At 50.6% G+C, this 15,476-nt stretch overlaps 6 protein-coding genes across 6 annotated transcripts; 4 read left to right on the plus strand and 2 right to left on the minus strand.

Annotated features, from left to right (window-relative positions):
- Positions 1-74: 74 nt before the first annotated feature.
- HD556DRAFT_1229562 (uncharacterized protein) lies at positions 75-3,987 on the plus strand (the record flags this gene model as incomplete). Its single annotated transcript, XM_041297290.1, has 6 exons — positions 75-431; positions 494-659; positions 716-1,282; positions 1,335-3,286; positions 3,349-3,640; positions 3,707-3,987. The coding sequence occupies 6 exons, from the start codon at positions 75-77 to the stop codon at positions 3,985-3,987; spliced, it is 3,615 nt and encodes a 1,204-aa protein (XP_041164843.1).
- A 170-nt stretch (positions 3,988-4,157) lies between these two features.
- Positions 4,158-6,715, minus strand: HD556DRAFT_1337178 (uncharacterized protein). The gene is made up of 2 exons (XM_041301933.1): positions 6,025-6,715; positions 4,158-5,970 (listed from the first exon to the last, which is right to left on the minus strand). The coding sequence occupies exons 1-2, from the start codon at positions 6,511-6,513 to the stop codon at positions 4,333-4,335; spliced, it is 2,127 nt and encodes a 708-aa protein (XP_041164844.1). The 5' UTR covers positions 6,514-6,715; the 3' UTR covers positions 4,158-4,332.
- Positions 6,716-6,754: 39 nt separating this feature from the next.
- Positions 6,755-8,221, plus strand: HD556DRAFT_1337181 (band 7 family-domain-containing protein). Its single transcript, XM_041301934.1, has 9 exons — positions 6,755-6,958; positions 7,010-7,113; positions 7,164-7,241; positions 7,295-7,507; positions 7,559-7,654; positions 7,702-7,713; positions 7,767-7,797; positions 7,844-7,875; positions 7,926-8,221. Exons 1-9 carry the CDS (start codon positions 6,925-6,927, stop codon positions 8,136-8,138), a joined length of 813 nt encoding a protein of 270 aa, XP_041164845.1. The 5' UTR covers positions 6,755-6,924; the 3' UTR covers positions 8,139-8,221.
- Positions 8,222-8,226: 5 nt separating this feature from the next.
- On the plus strand, positions 8,227-10,221 carry HD556DRAFT_871781 (uncharacterized protein). Its single transcript, XM_041311895.1, has 5 exons — positions 8,227-8,397; positions 8,452-8,526; positions 8,574-9,512; positions 9,569-9,830; positions 9,889-10,221. Exons 2-5 carry the CDS (start codon positions 8,485-8,487, stop codon positions 9,933-9,935), a joined length of 1,290 nt encoding a protein of 429 aa, XP_041164846.1. The 5' UTR covers positions 8,227-8,397; positions 8,452-8,484; the 3' UTR covers positions 9,936-10,221.
- A 249-nt stretch (positions 10,222-10,470) lies between these two features.
- On the minus strand, positions 10,471-11,453 carry HD556DRAFT_1304497 (ATG16-domain-containing protein; the record flags this gene model as incomplete). Its single annotated transcript, XM_041299684.1, has 4 exons — positions 10,471-10,815; positions 10,868-11,126; positions 11,184-11,313; positions 11,363-11,453. The coding sequence occupies 4 exons, from the start codon at positions 11,451-11,453 to the stop codon at positions 10,471-10,473; spliced, it is 825 nt and encodes a 274-aa protein (XP_041164847.1).
- Positions 11,454-12,460: 1,007 nt separating this feature from the next.
- On the plus strand, positions 12,461-15,246 carry HD556DRAFT_872579 (vacuolar protein 8). The gene is made up of 9 exons (XM_041311896.1): positions 12,461-12,635; positions 12,691-12,777; positions 12,827-13,063; positions 13,125-13,247; positions 13,355-13,477; positions 13,528-13,779; positions 13,830-14,204; positions 14,252-14,374; positions 14,422-15,246. The coding sequence occupies exons 1-9, from the start codon at positions 12,602-12,604 to the stop codon at positions 14,919-14,921; spliced, it is 1,854 nt and encodes a 617-aa protein (XP_041164848.1). The 5' UTR covers positions 12,461-12,601; the 3' UTR covers positions 14,922-15,246.
- The last annotated feature ends 230 nt before the right edge of the window (positions 15,247-15,476 follow it).

The following is a 15,476-nucleotide window of genomic DNA, read 5'->3' on the forward strand; positions in this document are numbered from 1 at the left end:
ATTTTTCGCTAGTCACTTCTTGCACTAAGCAATAGCCATTAGAATCGATCACTCTGCACTAACCACACTGCAAAATGGCAACTACAACCATGCATTTTGGCCCCGAGTGGATGCGGGCGAAGCCACAAAATCCTGCCGCTCGCCCCCAAGCACCTCCTTCTTCACCTCCTCCGGCAATTTCTAATACACAGCAACAGCAAACGAACGCGTCAACTTATTCTGCACTCGTTACACCTGCCGCCGCACCAGAGCCTGAGAAACGTGATGAATGCCGTCCTTTCAGATATTCAAAGGAAGCCATGCTCAGAATCTACAAAGAAGGTGGCGGGAGAGGCGGTCTGGGACTAGAGGTGGAAAGGTGGGAGGGTATTGTACATGAAGTCAGCAGTGAACCCACAGGATTGCGCGAAATGAGCGATGTGGAAAAGAAGGTCAGGCAAATTGGACTTATAGCTTATGTCTTTGGCCTTATTGGCTCACACGAGGCATGTAGCTTTTTGCTGGGCCACTTAATTCCGAACTTCGGCGACGCCAGTCTACCGACCTTATAAGCACGCTGTCATCTCCATCTGATAGACCTAGGTTGAACCATTCCAATACCGGAGGAGGGAGTCCTATGAGAGGGTTTGGTCTTATGGGAAGGAGGAGGGACAGCACAGGTGAATACTGGAATGTCCCTGACCCATGTTGTGACACTGATCCAGGTTTTGCTAAGATCAACCACCACTTGCACTACCTCGTAAACTGTCTGTGTCTAATACACAAGGCAATTCTCCACGCGACGGAGCACTGCCTTCTCCTCGTACCCGAATAGGCGGCTTTACCTCAGGATTCGACGGTGTTCTTAACGGTGGAGATTCTTGGATGGCTAGACGACGAACATCGGAGAGTGTACTGAAAGTTGGGGGAGCATCTACGGGGACTCGTCCGGAGAGTAGAGAAGAGGATTCAAAAGGACATAACATCAAAGAAGATGAGGAAGAACAACACCCAGTACAAAACACTGCGCTTCAGCCTAGCCCTTCTGCCGCTTCTCAATTATCTGCAATCCCTGATGCCCTGCCTCCAGACACCACAAGCAACAGTCCGAGCCCGCGATCTGCGCTAAGTGCAGATTCCGTGGCACATCGTATGACTGGAATGAGTCTTAGTGAAACTGAGCGAACCAACGCAAACTTTCATCCCAACCCGGTGGCCGACAGTCTGACGACAGGTCCACCACCGGGTCTGGATCCAGCTAGCATTGAGTGGTCGTACCTGGATCCTCAAGGTCAAGTGCAAGGTGAGTTCTTCAGATTGCAGTCTTGAGTTCCAGAGGTGATGTTCCTTCCCAGGTCCTTTCAAAGCTGATTTGATGCAGAAATGGTTTGATGAGGGCTATTTTACTCCTGACCTCCTGATGAAGCGTACTCATATGGATCGAGAATGGACGGCGGTCGGGATTCTCGACCATCAGTCCGCTGGCGGCAAAATATTTCTTTCACAATTTCCAACGTCCGCCGCACCTCCTGGTCTCAATATCCGTACCGATTCCTCCCAGAATTTTACCCCTGCCCAGAATTACTCCCCCGCTCATGAGCACAATACATTCAGTGGATACCAGCCTGTGCCAACCCGGACTCTCCGTACTGCGACATTGGACCCATACCTTAATAGTGCCTCTCCCTCAGATTCCCCCTCCTCGTCCTTTGGTGGCGGGAGGTTCGGCAACGGTTCCCCCGATACTTCTGCATTGGCGGGGAGAGTCGGAAACCTTTATGCTGGTGATTCAGGACTCGGCTCCCACAGTTTCACTGGAAATACAGGTCCGTTCGGCCCAGTTGGGGACCCCCGCTCGTCGTTCAACACCCTGGCACCCGGCAGAACTTCATCACTGGATACATTCAGTACCTATAAGAACAACAGTAACTCCCAATGGCCACCGTCCATGACCCAGAATGCACAGCATTTTAGCGGTAGTGAACATTCCCTTGCGACTGGTTTCAACAATGGCATCAGCTCGGGTGTCATGCCGGTACCTGTGCCAATTGCGCAGAGCCACTCTTTCACACAGGAGCCCTCGTATGGCGATGGTACGTACAGTGCCATGGGCAGTCTAGGTGCCTCGCATGATTCACCCATCGCACGGCAGCCCGTCGAGGCAAACGGGCTAGGCTTCAACAACCTAGGGATGAACGGCTCACCTTATGTGCAGCACTTCCCCCAGTCCCCTGACGTGCCGCAGCAGCGCTCATCTACATCGCCATTCGGTGAAGTTCTCGCGAAGGTCGCTGAATCACCTGCCGTGCGGACACCAGTGTCTGCGGTACAGCCTGAGAATGTATCATCACCTTGGGGCGCACCCGAGCCTGTTACTGTACGCCGCCCGGTAGTTGAGATCCCTACCCCACCCCCTGTTGCCAAGGCACCTCCAGCTGCCTGGAGTCAACCTCCACAACCCGCCCGTAATGCTCCCAAGTCAAAAGACCCTTCACCATGGCTGACGGCCTCCCTAGGCGTTGTTGATGATGGATGGCGCGAGGTTCCTGGCCCAAATAGTCTCACTGTGAGCAACCTCGGGCAGCACAATAAGATGTTTGAGGATGTGGATGAGGAGTCCAACGTTGCTGTGTCGCCCATTGGGGAAACGGAGGAGGAAGCTGCTACTGCACCCGTACCCGTGTCAGACATACCTCAACCAGCGCCTGTGGCCCCGGCTCCCGCTCCCCATATTGAGCTCCCGGCATTTACAGCGCCCAAGGCCAAAGCCAAATCCACCGTTCGTGAGGCCCAAGCGCCCGCAGCTTCAGCCCCGAAATCTACACCTCCCGCACCCATACCCGCCTTAAAGAGCCCATCTCCTGTTCCAAAGCCTGCGTGGGCGACTGAGGATGATGCGAAAAAGGGCAAGGCATCGCTCGGTCTGCGCGAGATCCAGGAGGCAGAGGCAAAGAAGGCAGAGGCACGTAAGGTTGCAGAACGCGAGAGGCTTGCACGCGCCAATGTGCCGACTCCACCTGCTGTCGTCGAGGATGCGCAACCGTTTACCGCATCGTGGGGACTTCCAACCTCTCAAACGGGTGCACGAGCTACTGTGACACCAAGAGGTGGAGAAGCTGTGGTAACACCTGCGGCGAGTGCTCCAGTGTGGACGTCAACGAGTACAGCGCCTACCAAGAAGACGATGAAGGAGATCCAGGAGGAAGAAGAGCGCCGGAAGAAGATGGGGTTAAAGGATTCAATGGCGGCGACAGCTGCAAGGCGCGGATATGCAGAGACTACTTTCAAGGTGTGTGCAAAGACCTATGTAACGCGGGACTGCTTATTGATTCCCTTTCGATTGTTGTATAGGTGGTTCCCAGTGCACAGGCTAGTGGTGGGGCATGGACGACAGTTGGTTCAAATGGCAAGACAAACGCACCCGTACCTGCTCTTGGACCCGCACCGGCGCCTGCTCGTCCGGTTGCTGCTCCATCTGTGTCCACACAACCAGCGCCTACGCCTCGCCCCAATGGTATAGCAGTCCGCTCGACATCACAGACTTTTACAAAGGCTGCTGCTGTCACACCATCACGCATGGACGACACGCCCGGTTCGTCTGCCAACGATTTCCTCAAGTGGCTGAGCGATGCATTGAAAGGGCTCAATCATTCTGTGAACTGTGAGTTATTCTTCTAGATCGCTTCATTAACTGTTTCTGATATATGATATTATTTCGGGTGAGCAGTGGAAGATATGACACAGATGCTACTATCTTTTCCTCTTGACCCAGACCCTTCTACATCAGAGATCATTTCCGACCTGATTTACGCGAATAGCACTACGCTTGATGGGCGGAGGTTTGCGGCAGAGTTTGTTAAGCGCCGCCGGGCTAGTGGGACAGCTGGACCAGGACCGAACGGGAACGGAAAAGTGTCGATCGCAGACGTGGTGAGGACGGCGCCACGGGCTGCTCAGCCAGAATGGGGGTTCAAGGTGGTGAATAAGAAGAAGAAGGGAAGGGCGTGAGTTGGAATTGGAGTAGGAGGGGGATGGAGGATATCTTTTTAGTGTCACATGCATACTCATAAGCATGGTCAGACGCTCGTTTACTTGTTTTAACATCATCTTATGAATTAATTTTCTGTGCTCAAGTCCTCGCTTCATGAGGTATGAAGAATCACTGAAAGGTTCTGACAATTTTGTATAACATAGATGTATTGGGTTAGTACACTCATTATACATACTGGAGTACAGTAATTAAATAATTATGAATGAATATGAACAAAGTATAAGACGTGCCAAAACATAAGTGAAACTTAGAGAAAACAGAGTCAAGGAATCCGACACATATAGTCCACGATCTACTGGCGCTCAGAGAAGCAGGAACGTATCTACTTCTGTCTCACTGACGGGAGACGAAGGTGCGGCCAATTCCACGCTCGAATAAGACTCTAGCACGTTCACCTCCGAAGGCGTCTGCTCATGATCAGATCCCAAGAACGAAGACGCCGCCGCCGCCGGTACAAGCGATGCCGGCTCATCTGTGGTATCTACCACTTCCGCGGGAATATCAGCGTCCGCATGGGTTAAAGTCTCAAAATCGGCAGGAGAGACACCGAGTGTGTTTTGGGAATGTGAATCGGACGTATCAAGTGGAGGTGGCGTTAGACGCGTTGCGGATGGGGATGATGGTTGTATGAGGTCCGCATTGGTGGGTAGGTTAGTGGCCTCGATGATTACTGCGTCCTCACTTGTTGGGTCCTCAGAGACAGCGGCGGTGCCGACTGCATCGACAAGCGGCTCCTCGGACTCTTCTTTCTGCGGGACCGAAACCTGCTGAGCTGTCAACGTCTCGGAAACCTCAGAGGATGCTGTGGGAAGAGAAGCAGAAGTAGAGCTCGGCTCCGCCACAGATGCAGTTGCGATCCCGATGGAACCAGTAGGTGCTTCTATGATAGCGTCAAGCACTACAGGCTCGACAATTGCTTCGACTTGAAGTGCAGGAACAAAGCCGTTGGTAGGAGCTTCGTCTATAACGGGGACCTTGATGGGCGCGAGATCCGCAGAGGTCAGATTCTCCGGCTCCGAGGGCTGCTCGACAGGCACGGTAACAGTGACAGGGTCTGCCTTCCTGGCGCGAGCACGACCCCTTCGCTCTTCCACACCTTTCTCAAGTTCTTCCAGCGCTTGCTCTACGCGTGCCACAACTGCGCGCCTTGCGTCTCTCACTGCGTGTGATCCAAAGCTGGGGATGTTGTCCAAGTCTCCGAGGAGCAACGACAGCGCATGTTCCTGAGCGCGGAGAGGTGCATTCGTCGCGGTGTATGTCAACGCAAATGTATCATCGGTGTCAAGAGCTGAGTAACCTGGGGACGGCGAACGCGAAGGAGAGAAATCGAGCTCAGCGGGGAACTGGAAGTCAACAAGGAGCGTCTCCAGGCGGGATAAGATCGAAGTGATTTGGGAGAGGGAAGATGCGACCTGGGCTGGAGACGCAGACGACTCTTCTTCGGCATCAGAGTCAGGCGTCTCTTTGACTTTTCCCTTTCTCGTGCGTGACGAGGTAGTGCGCTCTTCGTCGACATTAACTTGCGTAGAGGTAGGGGCAGCAAATGTTACTGGAACGCCTGGAGTGTCTGTCGACGTGCCTTCGGACAGACTAGTAAGGATTGACCGGAAGGTATTGCTTAATTCAGACTGGAACTGGTCCATGAGACGATCCTCGAGTCTGTCCTTGAGGCTTTCGTCGGAGTCAGGAATCTCCTTGGCCTTTCCTTTCCCCTCGTATGAGGAGGTGGTTGGCTCTTCGTTGACATTGACCTGCGTGGACGTAGGGGTAGTGGATGTGACTGGAACACATTGGACAGGAGCTTCGGTTGAAGTGCCTCCAGAGAGACTGTCAAATATCGATTGTAACTGTGACATACGACCATCAAGCCTTTCCTGGAGGCATGGCTGGTTCTGGACAGGGGCCTTTGAGGTGGAAGCTGTGGCCTGAGTAGGAAGTTCCTGGGATTGTGGTAAGTCGCACAAAGCAGAATCAGTGAACGAAAGTGAACGTACAGCATCCACAGGCAGGCCACAAGGCAAATATCCACTGAGGTATGGTTCGGCATGTGCGAGGAAGCCATTAGCCTCTATAGCGCGACGGCGGGCGTGGAGTTCTCGCTCCCTTTCTTGCTTCTTGCGTTGAGCCTGGGAAGCAGCACACCAGCCTCGGATAGCTGGGTTGTGGTCGCGATGGAGCTGCTGGATTGCAGCGTTGCGAGTAGCTCTGGAGAGTGCAAGCTCGTACTCGAACTCAGCAAGGTCATTTGTGCTGTAGCCGTAGTACGGCTCGGGGGTATGGAGATAATCATCGCGGTCTAGTATACGGTTAAGCAGGCCATTTATACTGCGCAGCTGGTGAATGCTCTGCTGGTTTGGATACTGTTGGGCATAAAGAGCATTTTGGATGGATTGATTCCTGAGCTGCTGCTGATGGCGAGCCCATGCACGTTGGCGTGTAGCATAAGGGTCGACAGAGCGGTAGGGAGTAGCGAATACCAACATTGTGAATTGAATGAGAAAGAGATGAGATTATGGAGGATATCATTTTGAGCACTGATTTTATATGCCAGGACTGTGAACTGTGGATTGCAATGAAATGACGAATCTGCTTGGTGAGCAGATGGACGCGTAATTTACAGACGCGTCCACCCGTTCATCGTCACTTCCACTAAATTCGAGAAATTACCAAATTAAGAAGGTCACACTTCGCAGCTTCGGCGAGAGCTCGGCGAGTGGATGACCACAACTTTCCATCTAACTAGCTAGTGGCCTACTGAGGAACGTATACGTAGACTACATAGTACTAGGATCATTTTGTTTAAGATATTGAACGCGTGGCTCGGCAAAAATGACGGCTGCCAGTGCTCTACGCGTTGTTTGTGTTGTGTTTGGCTCGCCTTCCTTCTCTCCTTCATGGCCTTTCCACAAGCTGCAAGTCGTTTCCTCGGTACGAAATTATTTGAATAGAAAGAGGTCTTTTAACATACTATTGCTAAAGTTCCCCTTGGCTTGGCCTTTGCCGTTGCCCAAGCTAGTATCTACGATGTGCCAGGCGGTTTCCAAGCAGTCATGTTTGACCGCTTTTCTGGTGTAAAGGACAAGGTATTCAATATCTTCAACAAGACTGCCGCTTTATAGACCATCCTATACAGCCCACCAGTGAAGGTACCCACTTCCTCGTTCCATGGCTGCAGAGAGCAATCTTGTACGACTGCCGGATTAAACCCCGTGTACGTCATTTTCGTTACAACTATCCGTCTGCTCAAAAATTCAAATTCTTCAGAATATTTCAACAACAACCGGTTCAAAAGACTTACAAATGGTCTCCATCACACTTCGTGTCTTGTCCAGACCAGACGTCGAGCATCTACCCCGCATCTACCAAAGCCTCGGCATGGACTATGACGAACGTGTTCTACCTTCCATCGGGAACGAAGTCCTAAAGGCTATCGTAGCACAATTTGATGCTGCTGAATTGATTACCCAGCGTGAAGTGGTAAGTCACTTGTCAGTCATCGTCACGTCAGATCCATAGAGCCTCCCCCAGGTCTCGTCAAGAATACGCGCAGACTTGCTACAACGTGCCGGCGAGTTCAACATCAAGCTTGAGGATGTGTCTATCACCCATCTCACATTCGGAAAAGTCCGTAGTTCTTGTACTTCATTTTATCCAACTGACACCCTTTGTAGGAATTTACTCAGGTTCGCATGACACTATGTACGACATATCGGTTTTTCACTAATCAAATTTACAGGCTGTTGAAGCCAAGCAAATCGCACAGCAAGGTAAGGTTTCAGCTGCTTATTACTATAACAATCTAACCTGTCACAGATGCCGAGAGAGCCAAGTTCATCGTTGAAAAGGTAGGTTCTTGGTAAGGAGTTGACCTGATCAGGTTACTGACGGCATGCAGGCGGAGCAAGAGCGTCAGGCCGCCGTCATTCGTGCAGAAGGTGAGGCAGAAGCGGCAGCAACGATTTCAAAGGCCATGGACAAAGCTGGAGACGCTTTCATTGCACTTCGTAAAATAGAGGCAAGCAAGGCAATCGTGCAGAGCTTGGCCGCCAATGGGAATGTGACATATATTCCGAGCAGTGGTGTGTTATTAAACGTACCTACAAAGTAGTCTATCTACAAAGTTCCTATTGGTGTTGAATTGAAATCGGCGATGACCGTGGGATGAATTCCCATGGGTGATGTGGTGAAAAATGGGATTGTAGTAAAGATCTTAGTAGTCGACGACGAAGTGCGAAGAGGCCAACGTTGTTCAAAGTCTCTCTTGTTCTCTTTTTCTTTGTCTCTTTCTCTCTCTCTTCTCGTGTTTTTCATTTTTCTGTCTATTCTCGACGGACAATCCTTCTCTGATTTCAGTAATCAATTCTCCTGTGCGTCTTTTCATTTCCTCATCAATCTCTGGCCTAGCTCACTCAAACTCATAGCCTCTCATTCTCATTCACTATCCATATTAAATCATGAATCCAATGGGTGGTATGGGTGGCCATGCGGAGGCACCAGTGAGTAACAATCTCCAAGCCCATAGATATGGTCTCATGCATGGCAGCGGAGGGCCCATCTTTACGTTGGGAATCTTAGTCCAAGAGTAACCGAGTACATGCTCACAGAGATCTTTGCCGTTGCCGGTGCAGTTCAACACGTCAAAATCATCCCTGACCGCAACTACCAGCATGGTGGTCTCAACTACGGTTTCGTCGAGTACATCGACATGCGCGCAGCGGAAACTGCCCTTCAAACCCTTAACGGACGCAAGATCTTCGACACCGAGATTCGCGTTAATTGGGCCTATCAAGGCCAGCAAAATAAGGAGGACACCACCGGTCACTATCACGTTTTCGTCGGTGACCTCAGCCCAGAAGTCAACGATGAGGTCCTCGGCAAGGCTTTCAACGCGTTCTGCACAATGTCCGATGCTCGTGTGATGTGGGACATGAACTCGGGAAAATCTCGCGGTTATGGTTTCCTTGCGTTCAGGGATAAGACCGATGCAGAGCAGGCCATCGCGACTATGAATGGCGAATGGCTTGGCTCGCGTGCTATCCGTGTCAACTGGGCCAATCAGAAGACTCAAGGAGGGCTGCCTGCTCCTCCACGCCCCGGAGGCAGCGTCGGCACCGCACCCGCCCCCATTAACTTCCAGGGTGGGCCCCTCTCTTATGAATCCGTCGTTCAACAGACTCCTTCGTATAACTCCACCGTCTACGTCGGAAACCTCGTCCCGTACTGCACCCAAGCAGATCTCATCCCACTGTTCCAATCTATCGGGTACCTCTCGGAGATTCGCATGCAGGCAGATCGCGGATTTGCATTCGTCAAGCTCGATACGCACGAGCACGCTGCCATGGCTATTGTGCAGCTGCAAGGACAGATGGTCCACGGCCGTCCCATCAAGTGCAGTTGGGGCAAAGACCGGGCTGATGGGACTCCTGCGCAGCCCGGAGCGCCGCTCAGCCCGACGACTCCAGCAGCTCCTTATGGAAACATGGTGAGCATTCTCACTTGTAAAAATATTTCTTAGCAGGCTCACTGGTCCTATGACAGCCCATGTATGGGATACCGCAGCCTAATACTTATGGCCAGTATGGGTTTGGCGGATACGGTGGTTTCCCTAACCAAGGTGGTGCTGGTGGGTCCCCGACGCCTGGCATGCCTCAGCCTACTCCTGGTGCCGTCGGTTCTGGCCTTGGCGGTGCAGGAGCTGGTGGTGCGGACCCCTCTGCTGTTGGTGCTGGTGGTGCTGGTGCTGGCGCTCAATGGCCCACTGGAGATGCTGCTGCTAGCTACTATGCTAATTACTGGGGTGGTGAGTGTCTTCTTTTCACACATACCAACCATCTCTTACCCAACGATTCATATTCCAGGATATTACGGTCAGCAAGGACAAGGCGCCGAGGGCCAGGGTGCTTAAAGAATCCTTGTTTGCTCCATATTTTATTCTTCCCATTCATCATCGATAACGTGCTCGTGCCTCTCGAATGTAGCCTGCGAACATCGTCCATTCAAGCCAAAGTGTTTTTTTTTCCCTCGTCTCACCAAAATTGTGAAAGATGTGCTTTTGTATGGTGACTTCATCCAAGAACAAACAGTATTATCCTTGTTTTTCGCCTCATCATTTTGTTATTAACTGGTTCCAATTATTCGTCTCCTTCCTGCGTCTCCTGCTAATGAAGTATTTCATCTGTCTCTTGTTCTTTTTCTTCCTCGTTTCTTTCCGTCTTTGATTGTTGTTTGTGTATATATCCTCGGTAGATGTGCGGCTTCTCATTAAACTACGTCTACTCCACGGTGCAATAGGTTTTTTTTGATAGCAAAGTCAACCACTTACCTGAACAGTTCGATTAAGATGAATCATTTGTTCATCCTGATGTTCCATGAGTCAGAAAGGGTATGTGATTATAAGGGGGTAGTATGTGCATGAAGTAGGGTCTACTCATCGTCCACCATCAACCATTCGGAGTCTGATCCAAGCTCGTCTCCCCCTGCAATTTTGTGCCATCCGTCAATGTCTCCTCCATTATCTCCCCCTCCTTCAACCCATTTCCCGACAGCGAAGTGCCATTGCCTGATGCTGGTTTTCCATCTCCACCATCACGCCAGTTGAGTACAGCCTGATGCCGCGAACGCATATCCTCATAGAAATCGTTTGCCTCGTTCATCTTGTTTGCTTGTGCCTGCTTATCATCTAGCCAGCGTTGAAGGAGTTTAGCATTATCTCTCGTTAGCGTCTGATTCCGTTCATCGATCTGGCCGAGTTCAAGTTGAAGCGTGTTGATCTCATCATGGAGGATCTATGCACAAGATCAGGACTGATCAGAAAAAGGGATATATATATAAGCGCACCTGTGCAGTACGATCTTTCTCAGCCATGAGCTCAGCATGCTGATCGACCTTCCTGCGTAGATGCGCGACCTCTTCGCGCGCTTTGCGGAGGTTCTCAGTCTCGATGCGCGATGCTTCTTCCTTTTCGCGAAGGGTTTCGTTCATGGCTAGCAGGCGCTGAGCATTCTGGCCTTGTGTCTTGTACACAGTCGCGAGCTCATCGCGAAGAGATGAAATTTGGGATTCGAGCGAGGCCATGTACGCCGCACGTACGGGATTGCTGTTCCAGAGAACGTGAGATCGACGTGCGTGCATTGGATGAGATGGCTGAACTTACTCTTCGCTTGGTGCTGTTCCAGGTACATGGACTGTCGAGCTACTTGGGTTTGCGCGAACCGAGCCAACGGCTTTGAGGAGAGATGCATTACGCTCTTTGAGAAGCTTGGTTTGTTGAGCGAGTCTGCGGTCTGAATTGGGGGATCAGCGGAGTCTTGTGTATTATTGAATGGAGCGTACATTGCTCGATTATAGATGCGAAAGCGTTTTGTTTTGCGTTTCGCTCTGATAGTCTGAGGCGGAGGAGCTCTTGCCAGGATGGCTCGGCCATGGAAAGTTTAGGATATCTGCAACTGCACACTGCATGACTCGAAGTTCGGTATAGAGCGTGACAGGATAACAGTCACGCAGCCTTTCTTGAAAAGGAAGGTAGTCCTTGTGTTAATACACTACTTCCCCTGAGGAATTCACTTTGTATTTTAAGGAACGAGTATGATAGGGCAGAGTAAATAATGCATGGGACATCATCGATTCATCCGCCATGTGTGGATAATTTGCTTCCATCGAGATTTGAGACAAGGTTCATAGTAATATCGCAATAATATCTCACAAGGGAAACGAAAACTTACCGCGTGAAATCGGCGACGGGATTCACCACCACAATCTCCAGTTAATAAGACATTATAAGCATTTCGATGAGATTGGGCAGGGACAGCGCTCTAGCTCCGACAGTGAGAACGATATTTCTCCACGAATTTATCCTCGGAAAACGCAATGAGGCCCTCGCCAATGGTGAAGGCGTGATACCCGCACCTCAATATCCAGGTATGAGCGCCCCTCGCAGGAAGCGTTCTATGGTTACAGTGGTTCTCGGGACTATGACAATCAAAGGCCTCTGCCCGTATCGGTCAATTGAGCTGACCATCAGGAGACGGTAACCAAGAAAATGCGGAAATTCATTGGCAAACACAGTCCAAGTGACGTCGAGACCACATAATTATCACGGATGGCATATCTTGGCGATGGACTTACATGTAGAAATGATTATGCCTCGATGGTCAGCCGAAAATTCCACCTTAAAAATGATCTTGTGCGTCTGTCGTCCCTCAACGTTCAACATTTGGCGACCGAGCCTGGCACACATAGAACATTACCAGCAGCCAGTATGCGCAGTCAGTTGCGGTCCAGCTATAGACGAGCTATCCGTTCGTGACGCGAATTATTCCGTTAAAGAGAACTGAAGAAGTCTGAAGCACAGGGTTGACGGCGATGAAGCACCGTGCAAAGAGTGTGACATGAGTGTGACAGGGCGGCGATTACCGCAGTTACCCACGAGATGTTTGAAACGCAGACCAGTTGCTTGCCTTTCGTTGGCATACCTTTAATTTTCCTTTATACACCTTTTCCTATCCTCCTCCCCTTTTTCTGTTCCTCTGGTCTTTCCTTACCCCTTTGTATACTTTTTGCTCGCACAGAGCTATGGGCGCTGTCAGCAGTTGTTGTGAATCCTGTTGTAAGTCTTACCAACTCTAATACAGACTCGAATCCCCCTCATAAATTTCTACAAGTCCGTTCCAGGAGATCTCAGCAGTATGAACCTCTTCTTCTCGAGAATGAACGAGAGGCAGTCGCAGACCTTCTCCAATATCTAGAGAGTATGTATCCAACAAGCCAAAGCTAACTTCGGCTCACATAAGCACATAGACCGCACCACCACCAACTTTTTCCAAGGCTCCCCACTCACCGCATTGACGACCCTCTCTTTTTCCGATAATGTCGACTTGCAGCGCAGTGCTGCACTTGCATTCGCCGAAATCACTGAGAAGGAAGTGCGCCCCGTGGGGCGGGATACGCTCGACCCAATTCTTTTCCTCCTGAGCAGTCAGGACACGGAGGTGCAGCGTGCTGCTAGCGCTGCCCTTGGAAACTTGGCCGTTAACAGTGCGTTACACCACGCTCATGCATGCTCCCAATCGTGACATTAATGATGTCACTTGTACAGCTGATAACAAGCTCCTCATCGTGAAACTCGGAGGCCTGGAGCCACTCATTCGCCAGATGTTGAGCCCAAATGTTGAGGTGCAGTGTAACGCGGTAGGCTGTGTCACAAACCTTGCAACGCATGGTAAGTCTAGCCCATATCGATGGTGATTATCGATGATTGACCTGCTTCTAATCACTTGCGTGTCGTTTCTGATTGGCTTCTGTCACTTGAACGTTTGACACCCTAAGATGACAACAAGACGAAGATCGCTAAGTCAGGCGCACTTGTTCCGCTTACTCGCTTAGCACGGTCCAAGGATATGCGCGTTCAAAGAAACGCTACTGGGGCCCTATTAAACATGACCCACTCAGGTACGTAACAGTTCCCATCGGAGAACTTATTATTGAAGGAACATTTATAGATGAGAATCGACAGCAGCTTGTAAACGCCGGTGCCATCCCCGTGCTGGTGAGCTTGTTGAATTCGATGGACACAGATGTCCAGTACTATTGCACGACCGCATTGAGTAATATTGCCGTCGATGGAGCAAATAGAAAGAAACTAGCACAGAACGAATCAAAGCTCGTTACGAGCTTAGTAGCCCTTATGGATAGCCCGAGTTTAAAGGTTCAGTGTCAAGCTGCCCTTGCTCTACGGAATTTGGCTAGTGATGGTACTTGTTCTCCTCTTTGACGTTTCTTCTGTTTAACATTGGTTCCGCAGAGAAATACCAACTAGAAATCGTCAAAGCTGACGGTCTTACTTCACTTCTCCGACTGCTCCAGTCTACTTACCTCCCACTCATCCTATCTTCTGCTGCCTGTGTCCGTAACGTCTCCATTCACCCACAGAACGAGTCCCCTATCATCGAGTCCGGGTTCTTGCAACCGCTCATTAACCTTCTGTCATTTAAAGACAACGAGGAGGTTCAATGCCACGCCATTTCCACACTGCGTAATCTTGCTGCCAGCTCGGAGAAGAATAAGACGGCGATCGTGAAAGCAGGCGCGGTGCAGAGCATTAAAGAACTCGTGCTAGAAGTGCCAATGAATGTGCAGAGCGAAATGACTGCCTGTGTCGCCGTGTTAGCCCTGAGCGGTCAGTTACATGCGTTCTGTGATAGTCTCTACTGACGGGTTCGACAGATGAGCTCAAGGGCCAATTGCTTGAGATGGGTATCTGTGAAGTACTGATTCCGTTGACGAATTCACCTAGCTCAGAAGTCCAGGGCAACAGTGCTGCCGCCCTTGGTAATCTATCATCGAAAGGTGGGTTTAGCTAGGTTTGATCTTTCCAGGAATTGACCTTTTTCCAGATGGCCGAACTGCATCTGATGACTACTCTGCATTTAATGACGTATGGGAGAAGCCTGATGGCGGCATGCACCGATACCTTTATAATTTCTTGACAAGCGTAGACGCCACCTTCCAGCACATTGCGGTCTGGACGATCGTCCAACTACTGGAATCGGGAGATCCTCAGTTGATCAGCAATATCCGCCTTTCTGGCCTTTTGAACCCCTCGATCAGACAGCTTGCACTGTCACGTACACCATCGGCGACGTCTTCTGTTGGTACGCCTCGCTCGCACCGGTCACAGTCACAGTCATACGCAGATACCGATGCTGGCGATGGTCAGGGGGAGATCCAACTGCTTGCGCGGCGTATTTTAGAGTTTGTTGACGGGGATACTGATGGAGGACTTCCGCGAAGCGTAGCTGGATCTCATATGGCGGGGTCTTCTGTTAGCAGTGCTAGGGATGAGGAACTCAGAAGGAGCGTGCGGGAGGCGTTCTCGTCTGGTTCGCACCACTAGCCGGGGTGGCTAGTAGGAACGGTATATATCCTTCGTTCACGGTCTGTGCTTGGCCTTTCCGTTGTACATCCTTTGCCTTGTTGTGCATCTTCTTTCCTTAATCGTATACTTATGTTTTTAGTTTTTTTTGTCTCGTGGCTGATGAGTTTTCTTTTTTTAACGGTTTCCGATGCCTCACGTTGGTTGAACGGTGATGATTATGACTGGATGCTTGTGACGAATAGACTTTACTGTTGCGTGTCACCTGGTCAGGTCCCGGTATGCAAGTAATTTCCTAATGGAGTAATTGAATTACTAAATTTAAATCTTACCATTGTTCCACGACGCTGTGATCATATTAATTTTCATCCTTGTGCCGTAGCCACAAAAGCCACAATGACAATGGTTGCTGCCTTCGAACCTCCAAGTTTTCTTCTGTTGCTTTTACCCTCTCTTCCTTATAGACTTACGCCAGCGTACGGTTGAACCGTTCCTTAGACTCGTAGGACCCTTAGCGCCTGACCGGCCTCGTGTTTTTAAAAGGCCGAGGCAGTTCCGAGTGAGGCAGACTCATTT

This window comes from Suillus plorans, assembly GCF_016647745.1.
Source record: "Suillus plorans strain S12 chromosome Unknown HD556scaffold_7, whole genome shotgun sequence".
NCBI lineage: Eukaryota > Fungi > Basidiomycota > Agaricomycetes > Boletales > Suillaceae > Suillus > Suillus plorans.